The 26,073-nt window shown below is 44.0% G+C and overlaps 1 protein-coding gene across 4 annotated transcripts in view; it reads right to left on the bottom strand.

Moving 5' to 3' along the window:
* Nucleotides 1-26,073, bottom strand: part of TNRC6B (trinucleotide repeat containing adaptor 6B) — an 80,526-nt gene that overhangs the window by 14,324 nt on the left and 40,129 nt on the right. For all 4 annotated transcript variants that reach the window (XM_017859856.1, XM_017859853.1, XM_017859855.1 and 1 more), the window contains 6 exons: nucleotides 12,355-12,486; nucleotides 11,925-12,020; nucleotides 11,600-11,780; nucleotides 4,060-4,197; nucleotides 1,711-1,887; nucleotides 66-212 (listed from right to left, as the gene is read on the bottom strand). In XM_017859856.1, the coding sequence (XP_017715345.1) occupies nucleotides 66-212; nucleotides 1,711-1,887; nucleotides 4,060-4,197; nucleotides 11,600-11,780; nucleotides 11,925-12,020; nucleotides 12,355-12,486 (871 nt within the window). The remainder of the gene's footprint in view (nucleotides 1-65; nucleotides 213-1,710; nucleotides 1,888-4,059; nucleotides 4,198-11,599; nucleotides 11,781-11,924; nucleotides 12,021-12,354; nucleotides 12,487-26,073) is intronic.

The following is a 26,073-nucleotide window of genomic DNA, read 5'->3' as shown; positions in this document are numbered from 1 at the left end:
ATCAAAAAAAAAAAAAAAAGAAAATGCTGGGTGTTGAATATATAAGAGATGCTTCGCTCAAGTACCTGTGGTGTTATCCCGCAGCAGTTGGTGGTCAGTATCTACAATGGGAGATGTGGCTGTACCCCCCAGCACACTTCCTGGGGTGACATAGGGGTCAGATTCAGGGTCAATGTTTTGGATACCTTTCCATGGCACTCCTGGTTGGAATTCTGAGACAAGGAAAACAAATATTAGAGAAGGAAGGTTGTTTTAAAAAAAATGATAATAGTACTTTTTTTATAGAAGAAATGGGTCTCTGAAAAGTATAAATACTGAATTTATTGTCTGTTAGATTTTGATCACAAAATTAAGGGGAAAAAAATCAGCATGAACATATACTCTTGCCAACGGCACCTTTGTGTTACCACACTGTCTATGGTAGTGAACTGGAAGCCACAGCTCATCACAGCCTGGCCCCGGTAACCTGATCCTCCTGCTCCCAGGAGACTTCAGGGCTGAAGGCAGGGGAGGCAGGAGTAAGGACTCTGGTGTTCACAAGAATTATCCAAGCATCTAGGCCACGAACTGGTGAAAATATGGGCTAGAGATCAGTGGTCTTTCTCACTTTCCTTACCAGATGTTGGCCAAAATGCAAAAAATGTAACACAAATGATATTGCTACATAGAATGTCCAGGGATAACCAGCAGGGATAATTTAGCTTAGCAAGAGAAAGCCTAGAATATACACGAGCGCTCAGAATTTTTCTATTGGTCAATTTAAATCATTTTAAAATTTTAAAGCTATGTGACAGAATAAACTTCTATTTTCCAAATTGTGAAGAGAAAGAGCAATGTGTATCATATATGAACAATCTGCATTACACAACTCTACTTTGGCGGGGCGCGGTGGCTCACGCCTGTAATCCTCGCATTTTGGGAGGCTGAAGTGGGCGGATAACCTGAGGTCAGGAGTTCGAGACTAGCCTGCCCAACATGGCAAAACCCCGTCTCTACTAAGCATACAAAAAATTAGCCAGGCATGGCGGCAGGCATCTGTAATCCCACCTACTCGGGAGGCTGAGGCAGAAGAATCGCTTGAACCCGGGAGGCGGAGCTTGGAGTGAAGCGAGATCGCACCACTGCACTCCAGCCTGGGCGACAAGAGCGAAACTCCATTAAAATAAAAAAATCCTACTTTAATAAAATGAAACTATACATATTCATGTTACAAATACACATGCACAGAAAGAGGTCTAGGAGGACATATATTTATGGAATTACTGATTTTAATTTTTGCTTTATTAAATGTTCCCATTTTTCTGTCATGAGAATAGATTACTATATCCAACAAAAGAGGAGAGAAAGAAAAATATTAACAAATAATCTCATTGCAATCACTACTGCATACCTACAGCCTAACTGATAATAAATACTTGCCTAAAAACTAACAGATCAATTCAACAGACACTTCAAAAGAACCCATGTTACAAGGCATACTATGCATGGGACGAATGCCAAGTCCCAGCTACAATGTCACTTATCCCCAGATTCCCCATCTAATGAAAATCTTGTCTTCCCACAGCACATGCCTTGCTTCTAACAATTACTGAATGAAAAAATGAAAGCAAGTACCTTAGTAACATGAGTCACAAAAGCAATGTATTCCGAACCTGAAACTCACAATTACAAAACAAATGCTATCCTGGAAAAGCATTTCCTGGACAATACCTGGAGGCCAGCTGGCATTGCTGGATTTACTTCCGATTTTATTTGTTGGTGGAGATTTGGCAGGTAACCAGCTATCACCAGCAGGACCCGTATGGCCACCCAGTGTGTCACCAGGGATGATATCAAACTGGTTGTACGGTGACCCTCCCCGGGTCTTACCAGGGGCCACTATAGCGCCTGAAAAAAAGAGAGGATATTAAATCATCCAGAATAACTCCTATGAATAGAACTTGTCTATTTTTTATTCATTGGAATGCAAACAAACAGTCTTCTAAAGCTGATGGAGTATATACAAACAGCACTGGAATAAGAGGTTGCATTCGAGACTCAGCACATAATTACTAAGCAGCATGTCTAACAAGTCATTTCGCCTCTCTGAGCCTCTCAGTTCCTCACTTAGGCACACAGGATTTTTCTAATGCTTGAATGTTCCTTTCAGTTTTAAAATTCCATGGTCTTAGGAAATTAATGAAACGTTCACATACGAGGAATCTGACCATTATCCCTAGTTTCTATGCTAGCGACTCAAAAGTGAGAAATGGGGAAAATTCTAACAATTTGTAGCACATAAGAAGGTTTTAACTAAATTTCTACTGATGCTACCCACCCAGGTTCTTAAGGGCTGGCTGATCAGGCTTAGATTAGCTGGAAGCAGCAGTGTAAACAGAGAGTCCACTGGAGGGAAAAGCATCTGCAATTACTTTAAATTCCAACGCAATGAGATGGAATTCCCGCCTAGGGTCTTTGCCAGCACAAGACCAGCAATGAACTCTGCAGCTCTGGGATTCATGGCCTCACACATGAAGAACAGCAAATCCTTTGTAACTGGTTTCCTGAGAGCACTTCAGTGGTTTTGTTGGTGCCCCCATCATGCACTTTTATATGCTAGGGGCAGGAAAAGAATTAAAAGCTTAAAATTGCCTTGAACTAACAAAACATGCACTTTAAATAAAATTTTAGGTGTCAGTGAGATACCAGTCTACTTACTTCTCAAATGAATTTTATATATGGTATTGGGTCACTTGATCTATTCTTAGGATGCTGCTTGTGAAGGGATAAAATTATTTCCAGGGTGATGCAGCCTAATGGGAATATTATCAAAACTATCTCCATGCTCAGCTAAGAGGACATTTACTTTTCTGGGGCCACTGACAAATCTGGCTCAGAGGCGCATTATGGTGAAGCAGTGGAAAATGAAAAGCTCAATTACTTCGGGGATTGCTAAGGAGATGGGAAACATGATCTATAAGCTCTAAAAAGGCAAGTAGTGATTTTGCCTTCGAGATACCCTCTCACATGCCATTTCATATTTATTATCATGCACCTATCATGTCTTTGGGGACAAGGGGACCTGGTGAATCATCAGCCTAAGGAAGCATTGAAAGCGCCCAAAGCTACAGATGACAGTGGGCTTATTCAGTCCACAAACAGATTTTACAATTTCAATAAATCACTTTTGACTTCATGCCATGAAACCAAACGATAATGCTCAGAGATGGCAGGCAGAGAGCTCCACGTGGCTATTTCACCGGCCTCCTGGATGGGCTTATTAAAGAGTGGTTTATGAAGGAAACCTGAAAGGCTTCAGACTGAATGACTTGGCCGGGGCTGAGGCCTGCCAGGGCGCTGCAGCAGGAACAGCCAGACACCTCTTTATACTTGGTTCTCATGGATACAGTTAAGTCCAAGTGAATTACTTTCAAATGAAACAAACACTGAAACAAAGGCTGAAGGAAGGTTCTGAGACCTTTTATCTGTTCTACAGGAAATGGAGAAGCCCTTACAGAGAGAAATTGAGAGGAAAAGCCGACCAACATCACCACCAAAGCCTGCAATGCCCTTCAACGCTGACCTGCAGACACTGTAATTCACACAGAACAAGAAAGCTTTGTGAAAAGTTCAAATCTCATGTATTATGATCTGTTTAGTCATCTTTTGGAGATTAAAAGACAGGAAATTTTTAAAAAGCTGATAAACTTAATATGGTTCAAACAACCAACAAGATAGGTATTATTACGATCCCCTGCTCCGCAAAACAAAGCAAAACAAACTCAACAAGCTGACTCTGTTCCCTCAGCCAACTTATTAGGGTTTCACCTTGGTGGGTGCCCAAGTTCACTGCTACCACCCTCAATCATGGTAGCGGAAAAATTCTGCTCTCTTTAATTAGAACTAGCACTTTATATTTCTTGTAATTCAACATACACATGACTGTGACCTTCCTCCACAGGCAATCACAGGATTCAGGAGGAAAAGAACACCAAGTTCTGTACTTCAAAACAGTATTATAGAATGTTTCATCAAGACCTGATGTGAGTTGGGGGCTCTAGCTTTCAGTGCTTCTCTTACCATTTTTGTGCATATTGGCTTCCTGTGTGGCTACAGAGGGCAGCCCCTCCATCATGGAGGTCCACTGTTTAAAGCGAGACTCAGTTCCAGCCTCCTTCCCACCAACCATGCCATAGTCCATGCCGCCAGAGCTGAAGCCTAAAAAGGAGAAGACCACATTTTGTAAGTCTCTAGCATCAGTACCAAGAGTTCTGAAGCACAGCCCACAAATGCCTTCAAGTGTCATTCAAAGACTAATTCACAGTTTCTCCACTCAGAAACAGGTATTTTTGATTCCAAGCTTTGATCTAGGCTCTTACTCACTAAGTAAGTGATGTCTCTCTGTGAAGGTGTGAAGACATGTATGACTGTCATCGATTAGGTCTGTCTCAGTGCATTCCTGCAGGCCCTTTTTCATTTAGCTGGTATTTGTGCCAGACAGGATGCTGGGGCCAGCCACTCTCCAACTGAGATGGAGAAGACTACATCCAGCCAATGTAGTGCAACAGCAGTGACAGAGCTGTAGTCAGGGTATCTTGGGGGAGGAAAGGCTTTGCAGAAGGAACATGTGATCTAGGGCCTAAGGCAGCTATTTGGGGAAGTCAAGCAAACCAAGTACAAAGCTCTGACTCTTTTTTTTTTTTTTTTTTNCTCTGTCACCCAGGCTGGAGTGCAGTGGCCGGATCTCAGCTCACTGCAAGCTCCGCCTCCCGGGTTTACACCATTCTCCTGCCTCAGCCTCCTGAGTAGCTGAGACTACAGGCGCCCGCCACCGCGCCCGGCTAATTTTTTGTATTTTTAGTAGAGATGGGGTTTCACTGTGGTCTCGATCTCCTGACCTTGTGATCCGCCCGCCTCGGCCTCCCAAAGTGCTGGGATTACAGGCGTGAGCCACCGCGCCCGGCTAAAGCTCTGACTCTTGATAACCAAGTGTGTTTAGGGAATGGTGACACGTTCAAATGACTCCAATGTTTAGATAACTCTGGGATGAAGTGAGGCAGAGAGTGCTGGGGGATGGGGAGAAATGAAGAGTCGTGTCATGTAGGGTCTTTATATATTAGGTCAAGGAGTTGGGACCTTTTTTTTCTCTAGGACAACAGGACAGTGAACATTTTAAGCATGTTAGAGGATAAATAGTTGTATTTTAGGAAGAGAATTGGCAGCCTGAGCGTGGGGTGGGTGGAGGTCAGGGCAAATCGGAAAGAAAAATTTGAAAGTAGTCTTTTTTTTTTTTGAGATGGAGTCTCGCTCTGTTGCCCAGGCTGGAGTGTAGTGGTGCGGTCTTGGCTCACTGCACTCCGCCTCCTGGGTTCATGCCATTCACCTGCCTCAGCCTCCTGAGTAGCTGGGACTACAGGCACCCGCCACCACGCCTGGCTAATTTTTGTATTTTTAGTAGAGACGGTGTTTCGCCATGTTAGCCACGATGGTCTCGATCTCCTGACCTTGTGATCCACCTGTCTCGGCCTCCCAAAGTGCTGGGATGACAGGCATGAGCCACCATGCCCGGCCGGAAAGAAGTCTTTAAGCAATGAAGAAGACCCCAAAGCTTGAGTAGGTGGGTAGTTTGAGATTCTGAGTTCACTTTGCCATGAGCCCCAGGTAAACCTCAGGGGAAGAGTCTCCGTGGGTAACGTTTTCCCACTTCACAGAGCTGGAGAGCCGGAAGCCACACAGCAGAAGCTGGATGATGGAGTCTAACAGGGTCCATCATTCATTTGGGTCAGAATGTACATGACACCTGTTCATAAAAACTCTCAAAAAAGTAAAATAAAGGACTAAAATGATGAAATGGGACAAAAATGAGAATGAGCCACACGGAGCACAGAGCAGCAGCACAAGCACAGGCATCCCAGAGAGGCAAGCAAGGCTCCCACTATGGCAGAGCCAAGCTTCTCTGCCCCGAGATGCGCAACTCTAGCCAGACCAGACTCCACACTATACCCATAAAGGGCCCTCAATTTCCATCTATTCAAATCCCACTAAGGGCCCAGGTTGTGTTTTTCCTCCCCTGTGCTTATCCTAGCTGTCTGGGATAGTTTTATGAACACATAATAAATCAAGTAAAAGTTGAGTACCTTCCTGACCCATGTGAAAAATGTTGCTATTTATATAAAGAACAGTGTTCTTTCACACTTTGTAACTCAATTTACTAGTTCAAGATGACTTGGGCGGGGGGAGCAGAAATCTTTAGAATGAGATGAAAATATTTCAAATGAAATTATTATTATTATTATTTTGGAGATGGAGACTCTGTCACCCAGGCTGGAGTGCAGGGGCGCGATCTCGGCTCGTGCAACCTCCACCTCCTGGGTTCAAGCAATTCTCCTGCCTCAGCTTCCCGAGTAGCTGGGACTACAGGCGCACCGCAGCCATGCTCAGCTAATTTTTTGTATTTTTAGTAGAGATGGGTTTTCACCGTTACCTAGTCTGGTCTCGAACTCCTGAGCTCAGGCAATCTGCCCATCTCGGCCTCCCAAAGTGCTGGGATTACAGGCATCAGCCACCGTGCCTGGTGTTAATATTATTATTATTATTATTATTGCTGGGATTACAGGCATCAGCCACCGTGCCTGGTCTTAATATTATTATTATTATTATTATTATTTTTTTTTTAGATGGAGTCTCGCTCTGTCGCCCAGGCTGGAGTGCACTGGCATGATCTCGGCTCACTGCAAGCTCCGCCTCCTGGGTTCACACCATTCTGCCTCAGCCACCCAAGTAGCTGGGACTACAGACGCCCGCCACCACGCCTGGCTAATTTTTTGTATTTTTTTTTAGTAGAGATGGGGTTTCACCATGTTAGCCAGGATGGTCTCAATCTCCTGACCTCGTGAGCTGCCCACCTCAGTCTCTCAACGTGCTGGGATTACAGGCGTGAGCCACCGTGCCTGGCCAGTGAATTAAATTTCTTTAATTTCAACTGCTTAGAGTTTTTTTGGTGACAAATGAAATGCAGAAAATTAAAGAGTTATAGAAAAGGGCAAAAAAAGAAAAAAAGAGAAAAGAAGAGGAAAGAAGGAAAGAAAAGAATGAGAGAAAGAAAAGAGAAAGAGAAAGAAAAGTTAAGCACGCAAGGAAAGAGCTCAGCAGCTCCAAGAACCTTAGAGAAACGGTCACTTTTCTTATTAGAGACTTGGGAATCAAGTATCATCACAGTAGGGCAGTCTCAGCACTGCCTCACTAGGTTTGGTCAGGAAAAATAATCCAAGGGGTCAGAGAAAGAATAGGTGAGAAAATTGCCTTGAAAGGTTCAATCTACAAACCCCAAAGTATAAGAGGAAAAAATCAGGCGAAGATGTACATAATTTTCTTTGATGTCACATAGTAACCGGCATGACACTAGGATATGGAGTGTGCCTGATGGATTTTGATGGAAGGAATTCTGGGACACTGTGCTCTAGTGGCTGCATTAACAAAGAACAGACAGTGCTTTGCTAGTGACCTTTGGCTATTCACAAGCTCTCATACCTCTAAACCCAAGAAAATATTGACTTTATTGTACTTTCCACTATAGCAAAACCAAATTTCCTCAGTCCACCAAGTGGTTTCCCTGAAATTTCCAGCCCACAAACAGAAAGCTTTAGCTCAAATTAAGCCATTTAGTTAAGTTCAATGAATATTTATGGACAATCTGTTCTGTGCCAGTCCTTGTTGTTAGGAGCTGAGGTACAAGCAGAGATAAGACATGCCCCTTGCCTATCACCTGCTTTTATCATTCACGCAAGGACAACCCTTTGCCTGCCTCATCTGTCCTTGCCAGAATTACTCTCTCTCATCTTCACACACCCTAATTCATGGTCTGTTCATGACTAACATTTGGCTCCATTCTTACATCCTTGAGGAAATGCTCTTAAATTAACTTGTCCTTACACTGATCTTGCCTTCACTCTGTTTGCAGTTCTGTTTTTTCCTCTTTTTACTATACATTAAAAAGCAAACTAGTTTCTATAACTATAATTATTTTTAAAAAATCACCCATAATTGGCCATCCTAACACAACTGTTCTAAGTCCATGTCCACGTGTACACCTGGTATCAACACAATCATCATTGCAGCATAGATACAATTACTCTTCTGTCATTTTTATAATCTCCAATATTTATACAGCTTTACTTTTCACAGGTATATACCAAATAAATATTACAAATTTTGACAAATTTTAAACATAAAAAGTGAAATTTTATCAGAAATGCATATTCTAAGAAGATGAATCACTTTGTTTCTAAATGAGTTCAGATATCCACGGTAACCAAGACTCCTTACTATAATGAGAGTTTTCTCTACTATCTTATTTTAAATTTCTTTGTTGACATAAAGCACTAAGAAATCTTACTCATATAAATAAGTAGATGGGAACAGAAGGAGTCTCGTTATAACATGAATTACTTCTCCGAATTTCTTTTAAAGTATATGTTCTTTCCCCTAGCCCAGTAACATAGATACTAAAATATAATTTTTAGACAGGTCATTATCACCTAACAATGCAACTAGGTAATCTTTCTCTCTCTCTCTCCCTCTCTCACTCTCCAGCTTGGCCTCCCAAAGTGCTGGGATTACCAGACATGAGCCACTGCACTCAGCCTCAATTAGGTGTATTTTCAATTTTGCTAAAAGGACAGAATTAGAAACCATCTATTTCACAAAAGAATCAATAAGGATTAGTTAAGCGGTCATTAGTCATTCAAATTCTTAATTTTGAGATAATATAACAAAGAGGCTTTATCAAGACATATTAATAAACTTTCAATTATTCTTGCTATTCTTTCACCCAGAGGTATCCTTTTTAGTTCAACATACTTAGCATCAGGAAAACTGAAATACTGTTCATTACATCTTTGGCATTTTATTAGAAAAAAAAATTTAATTTCTATATATGCTTTAAATATATTTTCATCAAATAATCTATTCAAAACAGGCAGCCAAATCTAACTTTCAGTCCTAAAATGTATTCTTCAATTCAAATAAATGTAATCATGCTAACTAAGGAAAAAAATTTTTATTTTTGAGATGGAGTCTTGCTCTGTGGCCAGGCTGGAGTGCAATGACATGATCTCAGCTCACTGCAACCTCTGCTGCCTGGGTTCAAGCTATTTTCCTGCCTCAGCCACCCAAGTAACTGGGATTACAGGTGCATGCCACCACGTCCAGTTAATATTTTGTATTTTTAGCAGAAACAGGGTTTCATCATGTTGGAGGCTGGTCTTGAACTCCTGACCTCAAGTGATCTGCCCTCCTCGGTCTCCCAAAGTGCTGGGATTACACATATGAGCCACCGTGCCCAGTCAGGAAAATTGTACGTGAAATAAATGACAAAACACATCTATCTTATAAGGCAGATTATAAATGGTCAGGTCACAATTAAAATGAGACCTAATAATATTTATTTATCTATTGTTTAAGAAGTTAACAAATACAGAAACAAGCTAATAAGTCAATATTTCTCTTTAATATGGAATAATATAATGCACAGCTAAATTTACAAGTTACTTATGAAACAGGAGTATGACAAAAATCATAAAATTTCTTCAGTAAATGTGTATATATGTGTATGCTTAACTCTGATCCTTTAGCCGTTTGAAATAAGAATCGGCCGGGTGCGGTGGCTCACGCCTGTAATCCCAGCACTTTGGGAGGCCACGGCAGGTGGATCACCTGAGGTCAGGAGTTCAAGATCAGCCTGACCAACATGGTGAAACTCCATTTCTACTATACAAATATTAGCTGGGAGTGGTGGCGTGTGCTTGTGATCCCATCTACTCAAGAGTCTGAGGCAGGAGAATCGCTTGAACCAGGGAGGTGGAGGTTGCGGGAGGTGGAGGTTGGGCAACAGAGTGAGACTCTGCCTCAAAAAAAAGAAGGAAATCCAGCGTAGGACACCTTTGTTAGTAATCAAGGGAGGCTCCCCCATGTTTGGTAACCTGGTGTTCTTTAGCCCAAATGAGCACAGAGCTGACCTTCTTCTGTATCAAGTGCAAGAAAAGTTATTTCGAATTTAAGTCAGTTATCAGGCAGATCATCTTTAAGAATGAAAACAGTTGGTGGAAGCTGAGGATCTACAAAGTAATTCCGTTAAAATACCCAGATCAAGAACACCTTGAAGTCTTTGCTCACCCCCTGCACGTGCAGTAGGAGGATCACGGGGTTGGTGCATAGTCAGCCGCTGTCATTTGTCCAGGGTCACACTGTCACCTAGAACCAGCAATTTCATGTCTTCCCAACTCTTTTTTTTTTTTTTTGAGATGGGGTCTCACTCTGTCGCCCAGGCGGGAGTGCAGTGGCACAATCTGAGATCACTGCAACCTCCGCCTCCCTGGTTCAAATGATTCTCCTGCCTCAGCCTCCCCAGTAGCTGGGATTACAGGTGTGTGTCACCACGCTTGGCTAATTTTTGTATTTTTTTTTTTTTGAGACAGAGTCTCGCTCTGTCGCCCAGGCTGGAGTGCAGTGGCGCGATCTCGGCTCACTGCAAGCTCCGCCTCCCGTGTTCACACCATTCTCCTGCCTCAGCCTCCTGAGTAGCTGGGACTACAGGCACCGGCCACCATGCCCAGCTAATTTCTTTTTGTATTTTCAGTAGAGTCGGGGTTTCACCATGTTAGCCAGGATGGTCTCGATCTCCTGACCTCGTGATCTGCCTGCCTCTGCCTCCCAAAGTGCTGGGATTACAGGCATGAGCCACCGCACCTGGCAATTTTTGTATTTTTAGTAGGGATGGGGTTTCACTATGTTGGCCAGGCTGGTCCTGAACTCCTGACCTCGTGATCTGCCTGCCTCAGCCTCCCAAAGTGCTGGGATTACAGGTGTGAGTCACCGCACCCGGCCCAACTTTTGTTTTTTGAGTGTGCATAGAACAGTGTCTTCTTTACAAGATAAATTCTAAATGTTGTCAGTTTGAGATGAAACTGTGATGGTGTGTGGTATCTTTTCCATTTTTAAATTTTATTTTGAAATCACTGTTTCCTCACCAATTAGATTCTGCTTACAGCATGTTTTCCAGTTCTGAAAGAGCTATGATTTGCCTGCCAAAAAAGTCTTGAAGAATGTTAAAGGCATAACCTTACTTGTTCTATTTAAATCAGATGAAATACTAGTATCAGATGAATTTGTATCAATCTGCATTATAATTTTAGTTCATTTTTTGATAGAAGGCAATTGTATTAATATGAGTATACTAAAACATTTCAAACTAGTACATATTTTAACAGATCATAACCTCAGCCATGTGTACCACTCATAGCATGCACAAGCATTTAAACAGGGTTTTAAAAATTCCTGGCAGTAGGAGAGCAGTGGGCCATTCATACACATATATCGAAAGACTGCTTTGAAGCCAGAGAAGTTAGAGGCCTGTCTTGGCTATTTAGTAACCATGTGGTGAGCTTTGGAAACCCACTGAAACTCAAGAAGCCTCAGATGGCTCATGTGTAAACCAGGGGTAAGAATATTTACCTACCTTATACAGCTGACATAAAAACAGAGGGTAATGCAGGCGCAACCCCTATCACAGGCCTGGAGGGGTAGATTTCTAAAAAGGTAATTTTCTCTACTAACAACTTACCAGAACCATATCCAGGTATTGGCCCTTTGGTTTGAAGGTCTGGGAGCCCCACATTCAACGCGTTGGGTACCATGTTGTCCAGATGCGGCTTGGGTCCAGCAGCAGGATGAGAGGGCGAGTGCTTCATGCCCGGCTGCCTCTGCTGCTGCTGCTGCTGCAGTGCACTCACCATTCGAGCCAGCTGCGGGCCAAGAGAGACGGACACGTGATAAGCACAGCCCTGAACTTCCCAGGAAGAGACTGTGCCCAGTTCTTTGCCATAAGAGGCTAAGCCGGGATGTACTCCTCAAACACAACACTGGAGGGACCCTGTCCACCCACGTACCTGCTGCTCTTGCTGTTGGCGTACAGCTTGAGAAATCTTTCTCTGGTTCTGTAACAACTGCTGCTGTTGCTGCTGCTGCAAGAGAAGCTGACATGCCTACAAAACAAGGGGGATAGACAGAGAACGAAAGTTTCCTAAGACTGATTTACTGAGGACACCTAAAGGGTCTGTGCACTGATGAACAGGTCACACAATTCTAAAGTATCCAGGAGGGAGATAACACCAAATTCCTGGTCTCCTGGTTACATTTTCCTCCAGTTGAGTTGACAACCCTTAAGCACACTCCATAGCCTGCCTAGAAGTGTGGACTAGCACCCTTTGAATATAGAAAGTGGCAAAGATGTGGGAAGCAAATCAAAGTTAAAGAAAAAAAAAAAAAAAAAAAAAGCAAATGACCTTTTCAGCCACAGGAAGAAAATCTGCTACTTACCAACTGAAACTGGGGAATTTGTGGAAGCTGGCTCAGCATGGCAATTTGTTGAGGAGATAACTGGGGCCCCACATTGAAAAGACCTGGACTCAGGCCACTGTTGGGAAACTGCTTGAGCATTGAGGCAGAAACCTAGCCAAAAAAATAAAAAAGAAAGAAGAGAAAAGGAATTTTCAGAATTTATCAAAATAAAATGGTTTTTCTATGAAAAGAATCTTGATGAATCTAAAGCAAGTGTTCTCAAACTTTTCTGTGAAAATATGTTAACAGGAAAATACACTGAAGTGTTAACAATGATTATCTTGGAGCAGTGAGATTACAAGAGTTTTTAAATTTTCTTCTTAGATTTTCCAATTTTCTTTTTTTTTTTTTTTTTGAGACGGAGTCTCGCTCTGTCGCCCAGGCTGGAGTGCAGTGGCCGGATCTCAGCTCACTGCAAGCTCCGCCTCCTGGGTTTACGCCATTCTCCTGCCTCAGCCTCCCGAGTAGCTGGGACTACGGGCGCCCGCCATATCACCCGGCTAGTTTTTTGTATTTTTTAGTAGAGACGGGGTTTCACCGTGTTAGCCAGGATGGTCTCGATCTCCTGACCTCGTGATCCGCCCGTCTCAGCCTCCCAAAGTGCTGGGATTACAGGCTTGAGCCACCGTGCCCGGCCGATTTTCCAATTTTCTACAATAAAAAGCATAAATTTTATATTCAGGAAAACATCTTCAAGAAAAAAAAAATTGATGACAATATGGCTTTTTATCCAACCGAGAAATTATTACTGGAAATGTGCCATAAAACAAAACATGCTACATTGCATAAAGCTAATAAATAATACTTACGTGACAGTATTTCTGTGATACAAATAAGACAAATATATTAACTTGTAAATAGGAGACATGAGTTTCAACTCATGGCTTCTGATAGCAAACACCCACAGAGTAGCAGTGTAAAAAAAGAGCCAGCATAAAAGAGCCTGGAAGGTCACTGGCCCGGCAGGGTCCTTCTCCCTGTTCTTAGGAGTGACCTAGGCTAGGCTGCAGGAAGCTCTGCTGACAGAGGATTCCCCCCCATCTTTGGTTTGCTCCTCTAAGATGATTTAAGTAAGTAGAAATGACTTTCCCTGCACCCTCATCTACTGAACCCACTGGACTGGTTGGGGCCATGGAGAACAAACTTAAGCACGTGCCCACGAGTGCCAAGTAGTGTAGCACACTGGTCAAGAGTTTAGTCCTACCGGCTGGGCACAGTGACTCATGCCTGTTAAATCCCAGCAGATTGGGAGAATTGTTTGTGCCTAGGAGATTGAGAACACCTCGGCAATGTAACAAGATCCCATCTCTTTGAAAAAAAAAAAGACTTTAGAGCTGGGTGTGGTGGCTCGCGCCTGTAATCCCATACTTCAGGAGGCTGAGGTGGGTGGATCACCTGAGGTCGAGAGTTCGAGACCAGCCTGACCAACATGCAGAAACCCCGTCCCTATTAAAAATGCAAAATTAGCTGGGCGTGATGGCGCATGATGGTGCATGCCTGTAATCCCAGCTACTCAGGAGGCTGAGGCAGGGGAATCGCCTCAACCTGGGAAGCAGAGGTTGTGGTGAGCCAAGATCGTGCCATTGCATTCCAGCCTGGGCAACAAGAGTGAAATTTTGTCTCAAAAAAAAAAAAAAAGAAAGAAAAAAAGAAGACTTCAGTTCTAGAGGCAGTCTGCCTGCGTTTGTAATCCCAGCTCTGCCTGCCTCCCCAATTTTCACTTTCTTTGGGACCGGGTCTCACTCTGTTACCCAGGCTGGAATGCAGTGGCATGATCATGGTTCACTGCAGCGCTGACCTCCCGGCTGGTCTCAAACTCCTGGGCTCAAGCCATCCTCTCAAAGTGCTGTGATTACAAGTATGAGCCACTGCTCCCAGCCCAGTGCTGCCATTTCTAAGCTGACTCAGAGCAAGTTACTTATTTAGCCTTTCTGACCCTTACTTTCCTGATCTCCAACTGGAATGACAACAATATTAACTTCAGTCATTAGATTTTATGAGTTAATCCATGTCAGATTCTTAGAGATTATAATGTTCACATTATTCCACAGGCTGGTTCTTCAAATGTCTTCAGACAATGATTACAGTTCCCTTGCGTCTCATCTTCAGGTTCAATATGATCAGTTCTTTCACCTGTATCTCCTTCCATCTCTCAGTGAAGAGCCAAGAACAGAAAGGTATTTTCTAGAGTAGTTCAACACCAAGCAGACCTGGCCATTCCTAACCATTCTGTTAAAAGCTGTGCTTTCACTAACAATGCCTAAGATATCACTTTCTCTGGTGATCATAACTCCTGATTCACACACTAAGCGTAATGTTAGTTAAAATCTGTAATATTTAAAAATATGCTTTTGTTCCCTCATGTAATATTTAACCGATGTAGCTGGGTTTTATTTTATTTTTTTAGATGGAGTTTCACTCTGTCACCCAGGCTGGAGTGCAGTGGAGTGATCTCACCTCATTGCAGCCTCCACCCCCTGGGTTCAAGTGATTCTTCTGCCTCAGCCTCCCGAGTAGCTGGGACTACAGGAGCGTGCCACCACACCCAGCTATTTTTTGTATTTGTAGTAGAGACGGGGTTTCACCATACTGGCCAGGCAAGTCTCGAACTCCAGACTTCGTGATCCGCCCGCCTTGGCCTCCCAAAGCACTGGAATTAGAGGCATGAGCCACTGCACCTGGCCTTTAGCTTTTTATTAATTGATTTTTTATTTGAGCTTAAGACCTTACATATATCTTTATGAGCATGGCATACAGAAGATGCTCCATAAATATCTATTAAATGAATGAACCTCTATCATATTTAACTTCACAGTCACCCCACCAAGTTCTTGTTGATCCTGTTATTCTACTTATTCCCAGTTTGTGTTCCCCCATCCTGTCACGGATGGGAATGCTGAACTTGATAAAGCTGAGGATAATCTAATCATATGCCACTAAAGCTTCCTTCCAATATGAAGCCATCAGCCTGAGAATCGTCAGTTACTAATCTACACAACTGTTTTAATGTTTAGCCAATATATTTCCATCTCGTCCAAAACAGACAGCTTGTCAAACGGCCTGTTGAAGTAGAATACAAAAGCTATATTATTATTCTATGCCAGCATTTTTACCAATGAAGGGAATGCATGAAAGCTTATTAGCAAACTATGATTACTGATTACTGCCATATGTACTCAAAACCAATCTTTTTGATAATCTAGATTCTTTCCTGGAACTGGGACCAAATTCATCAGTCTTTCAGCTACTTTTTCCTTATTTCTCCTTTCAGAAAACATTTAAAAAATTTCCCCAGGCTGGACACGGTGGCTGACGTCTGTAATCCCAAGCACTTTGGGAGGCCGAGTTGGGTGAGGATCACTTGAGGCTAGGAGTTTGAGGCCAGCTTGGCCAGCATGGCAAAACCCTATCTCTACTAAAAATACAAAAATTAGTGGGGTGTGGTGGCAAGCGCCTGTAATCCCAGCTACTCAGGAGGCTGAGGCACAAGACTCGCTTGAACTCAGGTGGCAGAGGTTGCAGTAAGCAAAGATCTTGCCACTGCACTCCAGCCTGGACACCAGAGAGAAACACCAAAAAACAAAACAAAACAAAACAAAACAAAACAAAAAAACAAAAGGCCAGGCGCGGTGGCTCACGCCTGTAATCCCAGCATCTTGGGAGGCCGAGACGGGTGGATCATGAGGTCAGGAGATCGTGACCATCCTGGCTAACATGGTGAAACCCTGTCTCTACTACAAATACAAAAAAAATTAGCCATGCGTGGTGGCAGGCGCCTGTAGTTCCAGCTACTCGGGAGGCTGAGGCAGGAGAATCGCTTGAACCCAGGAGGCGGAGCTTGCAGTGAGCTGAGATCGCGCCACTGCACTCCAGCCTGGGCGACAGAGGGAGACTCCATCTCAAAAAAAAAAAAAAGAAGAAAAAAAATTCACCATTCTCCTCACTTTCTTATAGTGGAAGGTGCTTCTTTCCCATTTCTGATCTGAGGCGCCACACAGAGGACATCCACCTTTATTTTATCAGAGCACTTAAGGCCTCTTTTCCCTCCTTGGAAACAAGCCTGGAGAGAGGACCACCCCATTCCAGTGACTCTGGGTTAAGGTTGGAACTCGGTATTAGGAAGTGCACACGTTTGCCGGTATCTGCTCTATTGGTAGTAAAGGGGGTACTGTGGCCTTAATATGTTTTCCTCTTTTGCCTTAAACATTCAGAATGTGGGCAGGAAAGATGGGTGTCATTGTTAAACTCCCCTTGAAGACTCCCAGCATTCCTCAAAAATCACAGACGGGGATTCTCTTCACAAATTCCTACTCTGCTCTAGGATCTGTCATTTGGTTTGAACACCCTTCTTCTTAATAGAAAAGACAAAAGCAACAAAAATTTTACCTCCACTCTGTAATCCCTGGGCATTATACAACTAGTTCAAGGCAATGACTCCTTTCCTAGTCACCAAACTGCACCAAACCGAATGCTAAAATGTTCTTTTAATCTACCTACTTTTTTTGCAGGTCTCAGCTTACTCTGCGTTTTACTCACGCTTGCTTTTACTCTTACTATCCATCTTCTGAAAATGTCCCATTATAAACTAAGTTAATCAGAAAGCTTCCCCATCCCCATTGCATCTTCTCATTTTATCATTCTTTGGCATCGTGGTCAGAGGTAAATTCCTCAGTTTCCTAATACTTTTGAGCCACCATCTCTGTTACATTCTCAAGAACACATGCCTATCTTTTCTTTTTTCTGTTTTTGGAAATGGAGTCTCGCTCTGTCTCCCAGGCTGGAGTGCAATGGCATGACCTCAGCTCACTGCAATCACCACCTCCCAGGCTCAAGCAATTCTCCTGCCTCAGCCTCCTGGGTAACTGGGATTACGGGTGCCTGCCACCACACCTGGCGTTTTTGTATTTTTAATATAGATGGGGTTTCACCATGTTGGCCAGGCTGGTCTTGAACTCCTAACCTCAAGTAATCCACCCACCTCGGACTCCAAAAGTGCTGGGATTACAGGCGTGAGCCACCGCGCCTGGCCAATCTTTTCTTTGACACTCTTTTAGTCTATGAACATTTGACCAAGTTCAGGTTTCCTGTACTTGGCTCACCAGCTCATTTTCTCTCCAGATCTGTCACTTTCACTCTACCCATCAACTCTCTCATTTTGGAAAGTACTCTAATTTCAGTAATAGTTCTCCCAGTTGCTTCCTCTCTATGCTCTAAGAGATGTTGAGTGTTACCAACCAATTTAAAAATCTGTTTGACTTTCTATTTTAACAGCTGTACTCCAAGCGGACGTGAGCACCAAGTGAGCACACCACTACAGGGCATGCTGCCTCTGCACTGGTTTTAGGGCGAGCATAAGGAACACGTCCTCCACAATTTCCCCCAAATAACAACTCCTCTTCATCTCTGCTTTGAATTCACACAAAATGTCACCAGTGTGACTTAACTTACTGTCTCTGATATACTAATTTTGAACTCACTATAATTTGAGTCTGGGGGAAAGGAGGGTGAGTATAGATATATTCTGTCCTAACAAAACCATGTTCCAAACTGGCCTCTTATCCCACTATACCTCAATGACCCATAAAATCATATGTACCACCTTCAGTGTGAATCCTAAATTCATTTGCGTTAGCAACTGCATTTGGTTACATAGTGTTCCCCATAAATTCATGCCCACTGGGAACCTCAGAAGGTGATCTCATTTGGAAATAGGGTCTTTGTAGATGCACTCAAGTTTAAGATGAAGTCATATTGGATTAGGGTGGGCCCTAATCCATCAACTGGTGTCCTCATATGAAGAGGGAAATTTTGAGACAGAGAAGAAAAAGCCATGTGAAGATAGACACAGGGGAGACCACCAGATGATGACGGAGGCAGACAGTGGTGATTTCAGACTGAAATCCTCCAGAACTGAGCTAAGGTTGATTGATGGATTGATTTTTTGAGACTGGGTCTCACTCTGTTGTCCAGACTGGAGAGCAGTGGCGTGATCATGGCTCACTGCAGTCTCGACTTCTTGGGCTCAGGTGATTTTCCCAACTCAGCCTCCTGAACAACTGAGACTACAGGCATACACCACACCACCATGCCTGGCTAATTTTGTTTTTTTTTTTTTTTTTTTTTTTTTTTTTATGTAGAGATGGGGTTTTGCCATTTTGTCCAGGCTTGTCTCGAACTCCTGGGCTCAGGTGCTTGTCTCAGTCTCCCAAAGAGCTGGGAGTACAAGTGTGAGCCACTGTGCCCAGCCTTTTTTTTTTTTTTTTTTTTTTTTCAGGTAGAGCAGATACTTTGGTCATAAAGAGATCTGCAGCACCCAAGTCTCTCACACAAAGTTAACTGCACTTTCCCAACAATTCCACTTTTGAAATCACTCTGATACGTATCTTCCCACGACTTGATGTATATTAACTGAGCTCAAAATACATGCCCGGCACAGCTACTGATGCTCAGGCTCCAGGAGTGAACACAGCAGGCCCAGACCCTGCCGCTGTGAAGCTCATTACACTCCTAGGGGCAGGGCAGACAAGGAGCAAGCGTGGGAGAGACAGTAACAGGGCAAGAACCCATTATTCCCCACCACCACCCCATCCCCCACCCCCCATCAGGCATTTCTACTACTCAAAATTAGCTAAAGAAACCACCAAAGTAACACCTGCCCGTGACCCAGCAGTACCATTGAGAAATTCATCCTGGGAGACAAATACGACACTATTATAGCAGGCCAGACGTGGTGGCTCATGCCTGTAACCCCAGCATTTTGGGAGGCCAAGGCGAGCAGATGTCGTGAGGCCAGAAATTCGAGACCAGACTGGCCAACATGGTGAAATCCCGTCTCTACTAAAAATACAAAAAGTAGCCAGGCATGGTGGTGGGCAGCTGTAGTTCCAGCTACTCAGGAGGCTGAGGCAGGAGAATTGCTTGAACCCGGGGGCAGAGATTGCAGTGAGCCGCGATCACACCACTGCATTCCGGCCTAGGCAATAGAGGGAGACTCTAAAAAAAGAATATTGTAGCAGCACTGCTCATAACAACAAAAATCTAGTAACAATCCAAATGTCTATGAACTGTAGACTTGGTAGTAGAATAGGTAGATTACGGTACAGTCATATAATGGAATACCATATGAACCATAGCTGCCCAAATCCACATGGGAATATATTTGAACTAATACAAGTAAAAATAAAACAACAAAAGGAGGAGGCTCTATACTATATGGTTTCATTAAAGTGCAAAAAAGGCAAAATGAGAACAACACATTGTTTAAAGACAGAGAGACACATACAGAAAGAGTATAAAGAAAAGCACAGGAAAGTGATCTTTAGAAGCCACCAGCTCGTATGTTCCATAAACTGACAATTTTAGAGACAATAAAAGTTTAATTTTTGAGAAATGCCTATCCCAGCCTTGCTGAACTTCTTTCTTAGGATTGCAAATGTACTGTCCCTCTCCAAAGAATACAGAAGGACCAGAGAGAAGCACCACTAGGCTCAAGGCAAACAGCTGCTCACACCTGGGCTGCAGAGGAACCTCGGCGGTGCCGGTCTGCACATTCTCCATTTCAGGGACTTAATTATTCTGGCTTAAAAGCCCTTCAATCGGCCGGGCGCGGTGGCTCAAGCCTGCAATCCCAGCACTTTGGGAGGCCGAGACGGGCGGATCACGAGGCCAGGAGTTCGAGACTATCCTGGCTAACATGGTGAAACCCCGTCTCTACTAAAAAATACAAAAAATTAGCCGGGCGAGGTGGCGGGCGCCTGCAGTCCCAGCTACTCGGGAGGCTGAGGCAGGAGAATGGCGTAAACCCGGGAGGCGGAGATTGAAGTGAGCCGAGATCCGGCCACTGCAGTCCAGCCAGGCGACAGAGCAAGACTCTGTCTCAAAAAAAAGAAGCCCTTCAATCTCCAGCTGGATTGGAGAAAGTGAAGATCTTGTTGCAATCAATATGGCATTTAACAAAGCACTGCAGGTGCAAAATGACAGCAATTTAAAGTCAGGACAAAAGCCTGCTGGAATATGTTACTTTCTCAATATTGTATTTGAGTTACAGGAGGAAAAAGGCATGGTAGAAACCCAAGGCCTGGGACATTTGTAACAAATCTTAGAGATAAGTTTCAGTGTCTTCCTTTTTTTTTTTTCTGAGACAGAGTCTCACTCTGTCATCCAGGCTGGAGTGCAGTGGCACAATCTCGGCTCACTGCAACCTCTACCTCCTGGGTTCAAGCGATTCTCCTGCCTCAGCCTCCTGAGTAGCTGGGACGACAGACAGGTGTGCGCCACCATGCCTGGATAATTTTTATATTTTTAGTAGAGATGGGGTTTCACCATGTTGGCCAGGCTGGTCCCGAACTCCTAATCTCGGGTGATCCCAAAGTGCTGGGATTAAGGCATGAGCCCTCATGGCCGGCCTCAGTATCTTCTATGTTTACATTAACTACTGATTGCCCCTATAATGTGGTCAAAATGAATATAAAATCTGATATTTATCAAAATCTTTTAAACTATTCATGTGCTTTGACTCAGAAATTTCATTTTGGGCAACTCAATTTAGAAAAAATGTGGGCAAAGGTTTATGCATAAGGATTTCTTTGCAGTATTATTTGTAACAGGGAAAAATTAAAAACAATTGAATACTCAACAGTGGGGGGAAGGGAACGTTAAATAAATCAAGGTAAATCTACCTGATGGAACATCATTATGATCACCATGAATGCTACATAGCAACAGGAGAAAATTCAAGGACACAATGTTAACATCAGGTTCTAGGGAGCCTGAGTGCAATAATGTGAAAAGCATCCCTGCATAGGAACAGTGTCTGAATAGGGAATTAGGTAAAAATAATTCCTGTCATTGTATTTGGGTTGGAGGTTTTTTAAAGAATTTGTTTCTCTGCTATCCAAACTGTGTGTGGTTATCCTGTCTTTTCTTTTTTTAGACAGGATATCACTGTCACCCAGGCTGGAGTGCAGCAGTGTCATCACTGCGGTGTTGAGGCTCACTGCAGCCTCAACCCCCAGGGCTCAGGTCACCCTCTCATCTCAGCCTCCTAAGTAGCTGGGACTACAGCATGCGCCACCATGCCCGGCTAATTTTTTGTATGTGAGAGACAGGTTTTGCCATGTTGCCCAGGCTGGTCTTGAACTCCTGGGCCCAAGCAATCTGCCCATCTCGGTCTCCCAAAGTGCTGGGATTACAGGAGTAAACCACTGTGCCTGGCCTTTTCTTTCTTTAGAGTTACCCAACTGCTTAATTTTTTAAAGATATAGAAATGTTGGGAAAAGACAGAATAATCCATTATTTAATATTCTGCTCCCAGTATGCATTAAATAAATAAAACAAAATTCAAAAGTGGAGGGAACACAAGTACTTTTCTTTTTTGGGTAGAGCAGACACTTTGGTCATAAACAGATCTGCAGCACCCAGTTCTCTCACACGAAGTTAACTGCAACTTTCCCAACAATTCCACTTTTGAAATCATTCTGATACGCATCTTTCCACAACTCGATATATAGGCACTGAGCTCAAAATACATGCCCTGTACAGCTATCGATGCTCAAGCCCCAGCAGTGAACACAGCAGGCCCAGACCCTGCTGCTGTAAAGCTTATTACACTCCTAGGGGCAGGGCAGAGAGGGAGAAAGACAAGGAGCAAGCGGGGAGAGAGAGTGATAGGGCAGGCGGCACACTGTACATAGCTGCCCTGAGAAAGCTACTAGGGAAGGTGGCAGTGAAGCAGAGAGCTGAAGGAGATAGACTGAGCCATGCTGCCATCTGGGAACAGTGTTCTAAGAGTATGCTTGGTATGTGGGGGCCACTTGGCTGGAGCAGCATGAAGGTATGAGAAAGTGGCCTGTACTTGTGGGGAGGTGGGATCACCAGGAACCTCAAAGACCAGAGTAAAGACTGTGCTTCTGCTTTGCATTCTCAGTGAGAGAACCAGCCACGAGGGGATTCCTGATGCAACAGTAACACGACCTGCCTTTTGTTTTAGAACAGTGCTATGCAGAACTTCCTGCAATGCTAACATGGTCTACATCTGTGCTGCCTACACAGTGACTACTAACAAGATGTGGCTATTTAAGTTAATTAAAATAAAATGTAAAATTCCGTTCTTCCAGTCCAGCAGCCACATTTCAAGGGCTGATGTGGCTACCGGCTATGACACTGGACAGTGCGGTGTCAGAGAATCAGCCTGACTCAGACTTGAGACAGGCAAGTGTCGAAGAGAGGCAGGATAGGGAACAGGCATGAAGTCACTGCAATAACCTAGACAGAAACGGCAGTGGCTTGACCAGGACCTGTGCTGTTGGAGGTGGTAAAAAAGGGTCTGGTTTTAGATTAAGGTTTGAAGGGCGGTCTTACCGATGGAACGAACATGGTCATGAGAGGAGTCATGATGAGCTCCAAGGTTTCTGGCCTGAACTCCTATTGGATGAGAGTGCCATTTACTGGGAGTAAGGCGATGTTTTTGAGGGCAGTGTAGGGTGAGATCAGAAGCTGTGTTTTGAACATGTTAACCTGTGAGGCATCCTATGAGTAGTCTGTGGAGTTGAGGAAAGAAAATGTGGGCTGAAGACACAATTTTGGAATTCAGTGCTTAAAGTCATTCCACTGGGTAAGATCACCTGGCAATGACTACAGATGGTGGGGAGAGGTTTGAAGGTTGAGATCTGGGGCATTCTGCTGCGTAAGTATTGGGAACTTGAGGAGGAACTTGTAAAGGAGATGGAGAAGGAGAGGCAGATGGAGAACCAATGTAGTAGGTGTCCAAAAGCCAAACGCAGGAAGTGCTTCAGGAAGGAGGGAAACTGTCAAATGCTGCTGATACACCGAGTAAGAAGAGACAGAACAGATCATCATATTATGCAACAAAAAGATCAGAGGCAAATCCTACAAGAGGGTTAATTCCCACTGTCGCTGCCTTACCTGGACTCCTGTACTAGCCCTGCAACTGCTCTCTTTTGCTCTAGTACTCCTGCCATTCAAACATGTCCTCTATATTACTGCCAGTGTTCCCTCCCTCCCTCCCTTTCTTTCTCTTTTTTTCTTTCTTTCTTTTTTTTTGACACGGTCTTGCTCTGTTGCCCAGCCTGGAGTGCAGTGGCTTGATTCATGGTTCACTGCAGCCTCGCCTCCCAGACTCGATCTATCCTCCCACCTCAGCCTCCTCAGTAGCTGGGACTAAAGGTGCACACCACCATGCCTGGATAATTAAAAAAAATTTTTTTGTAGGCCGGGCACAGTGGTTCATGCCTGTAATCCCAGAACTTTGGGAGGTCAAGGGGGGGGTGGATCACTTGAGGTCAAGAGTTCCAGACCAGCCTGGCCAACATGGTGAAACTCCATCTCTACTAAAAATACAAAAATTAACCAGGCGTGATGGTGCGTGCTTGTAACCCCAGCTACTCAGGAGGCTGAGGCACAAGAATCGCTTGAACCCAGGAGGTGGAGGTTGCAGTGAGCTGAGACTGCATCACTGTACTCTAGCTTGGGTGACAGAGAATCTGCCTCAAAAAAATAAAATAAAATAAAATAATTTGTAGAGATGGGGTCTTACTATGTGGTTCAGGCTGGTCTCAAACTTCTGGGCTCAAGCGATCTGCCTGCCTCAGCCTCCCAAAGGGCTGGGAGTGTAGGTGTGAGCCACTGCACCCAGCATCTTCTAAACCTTAAATTTTTCTACATCACTACTCAGCTGAAAAATCTTTAATAGTATATTGTCTACAGCAGTGGCCAAACTTTAAGTGCACATAAAGATAACATGGGGGTGACTAAGCCCCAAAGCCACCTGTCACAGATGATTGGAGACCTGGGAACTATGTCTTTAAGCAGCAGCCTAAATAATGGTTGTAAACCATGTTGAAAAGGATTGGCCTATAGGGCCAAGTCCCAAATCCTAAGCAAAGCAAACACCTTTTCCAAATTTGGTCCCATACTTCTTGTCTAGTTCCCTCCTTTTCTATTCTTTTTTTTTTTTTTTTTTTTTTTTTTTTTTTTTTTTTTTTGAGACGGAGTCTCGCTCTGTCGCCCAGGCTGGAGTGCAGTGGCCGGATCTCAGCTCACTGCAAGCTCCGCCTCCCGGGTTCACGCCATTCTCCTGCCTCAGCCTCCCGAGTAGCTGGGACTACAGGCGCCGCCACCTCGCCCGGCTAGTTTTTTGTATTTTTTAGTAGAGACGGGGTTTCACCATGTTAGCCAGGATGGTCTCGATCTCCTGACCTCACGATCTGCCTGTCTCGGCCTCCCAAAGTGCTGGGATGACAGGCTTGAGCCACCGCGCCCAGCCTTCCTTTTCTATTCTAAGACAGGGTGTGTGCGTGTCTGTATGTTTCAACAAGCTCTAACTAACTATTCAAACTAACTGCCTTTCCCCCAAATGCCATGTTCTTCTAGATATTACTGCCCCTTATACATGAGGCTCCTGCTGCTTAGAAGGCACTTTTAATCTGGTGTGCTCAGAAAATTCTGACTCATTCTTCAAGACTCAAACGACACTGCTAGTGTGAAGGCTCAGCCAATTACCCAAACTCTGTTAAACATTTCTATACATTTATCACACTATCTGCTGGGAATTCTACTATCGCCTCCTCCTCACCTCAACCCACCCCTCTGCCACCAACTCCAAGAGGCTGCAGAGAGAGATGGCATTTTCTCCATCTGTGCATGATGAAGACATTACCTAACATGCTATAGATATTTGATAACCATGGATGACTGTCAGCCTGATACCAAGGGATACTGTAAAATGTGTGTATGCTCCAAGACTTAAGAAGACACTGCTGTTGTATGTAGAGTGCCAGGAAAGTCAGAAATGGCTCTGTCTAAAGGACAAACCAGTACCTGCGGCTTGAAGGATGACTGGAACTTAGAAAGAGGGAAAGAAGAGGAGAGGCTGGCACCTCTCCTCCACCAAGTAGCTACTTGGAGGCTGAGGAGGGAGGGCTGCTCGAGCCCAAGAGTTCGAGGTTGCCATGAGCTATGGACCACACCACTGCACTCCAGCCTGGGTGACAGAGTGAGACTCTATCTCCAAAAAAGAAAAGTAAATAAAACACAAAACAAACAACAAAACTGAACCTTTACAACCTGCTGGTTGGATCTAATAAGCGCTCCCATCTTCTTTTACAGAATGAAATGGACTCAAAACTTTGTTTATTAAAATAACATTCTAAGGAGGGACTAAGGCCACACACTGAATCCTTGCATAAGCTTATCGGCTATTACTCTGTCCTCACGTCTGCTTTCTCACAAAGGGGAACGGGGAAAGTGTGTGGTAGACTAACACAAATCTCTCACCTTTACCCACAAAACAAAACACCATCTCTTTGCACATCTCCTACTAAGGGACAGACCTACCTGGTTCCCATGGTATCCAATGGACTATGTCCTACACGGAGGTGCTCATGAATAAGAGTTAAGTCCAGGAGTCTCTGCTACGTCATTAGTTCTAAAACTCCCCTTAGAGCACCTAATTGCTTTGTTGGCATGCAGCTCAACATTTTCGGAATAATCCAGAATCTGGCAATTCTCTGGTTTTCTTTTTTTTTTTTTTTTTTGAAATGAAATCTCACTCTATCACCCAGGCTGGAGTGCAGTGGCACAATCTCAGTTCACCGTAACCTCTGCCTCCTAGGTACAAGCGGTTCTACTGTCTCAGCCTCCCGAGTAGCCGGGGTTACAGGCGTTGCAACAACACGCCCA

This window comes from Rhinopithecus bieti, unplaced genomic scaffold, assembly GCF_001698545.2.
Source record: "Rhinopithecus bieti isolate Rb0 unplaced genomic scaffold, ASM169854v2 scaffold_51734, whole genome shotgun sequence".
Classification (NCBI taxonomy): Eukaryota; Metazoa; Chordata; class Mammalia; order Primates; family Cercopithecidae; genus Rhinopithecus; species Rhinopithecus bieti.
The sequence above is the reverse complement of the archived record's forward strand: the minus strand, read 5'-3'. Positions and strand labels throughout refer to the sequence as shown.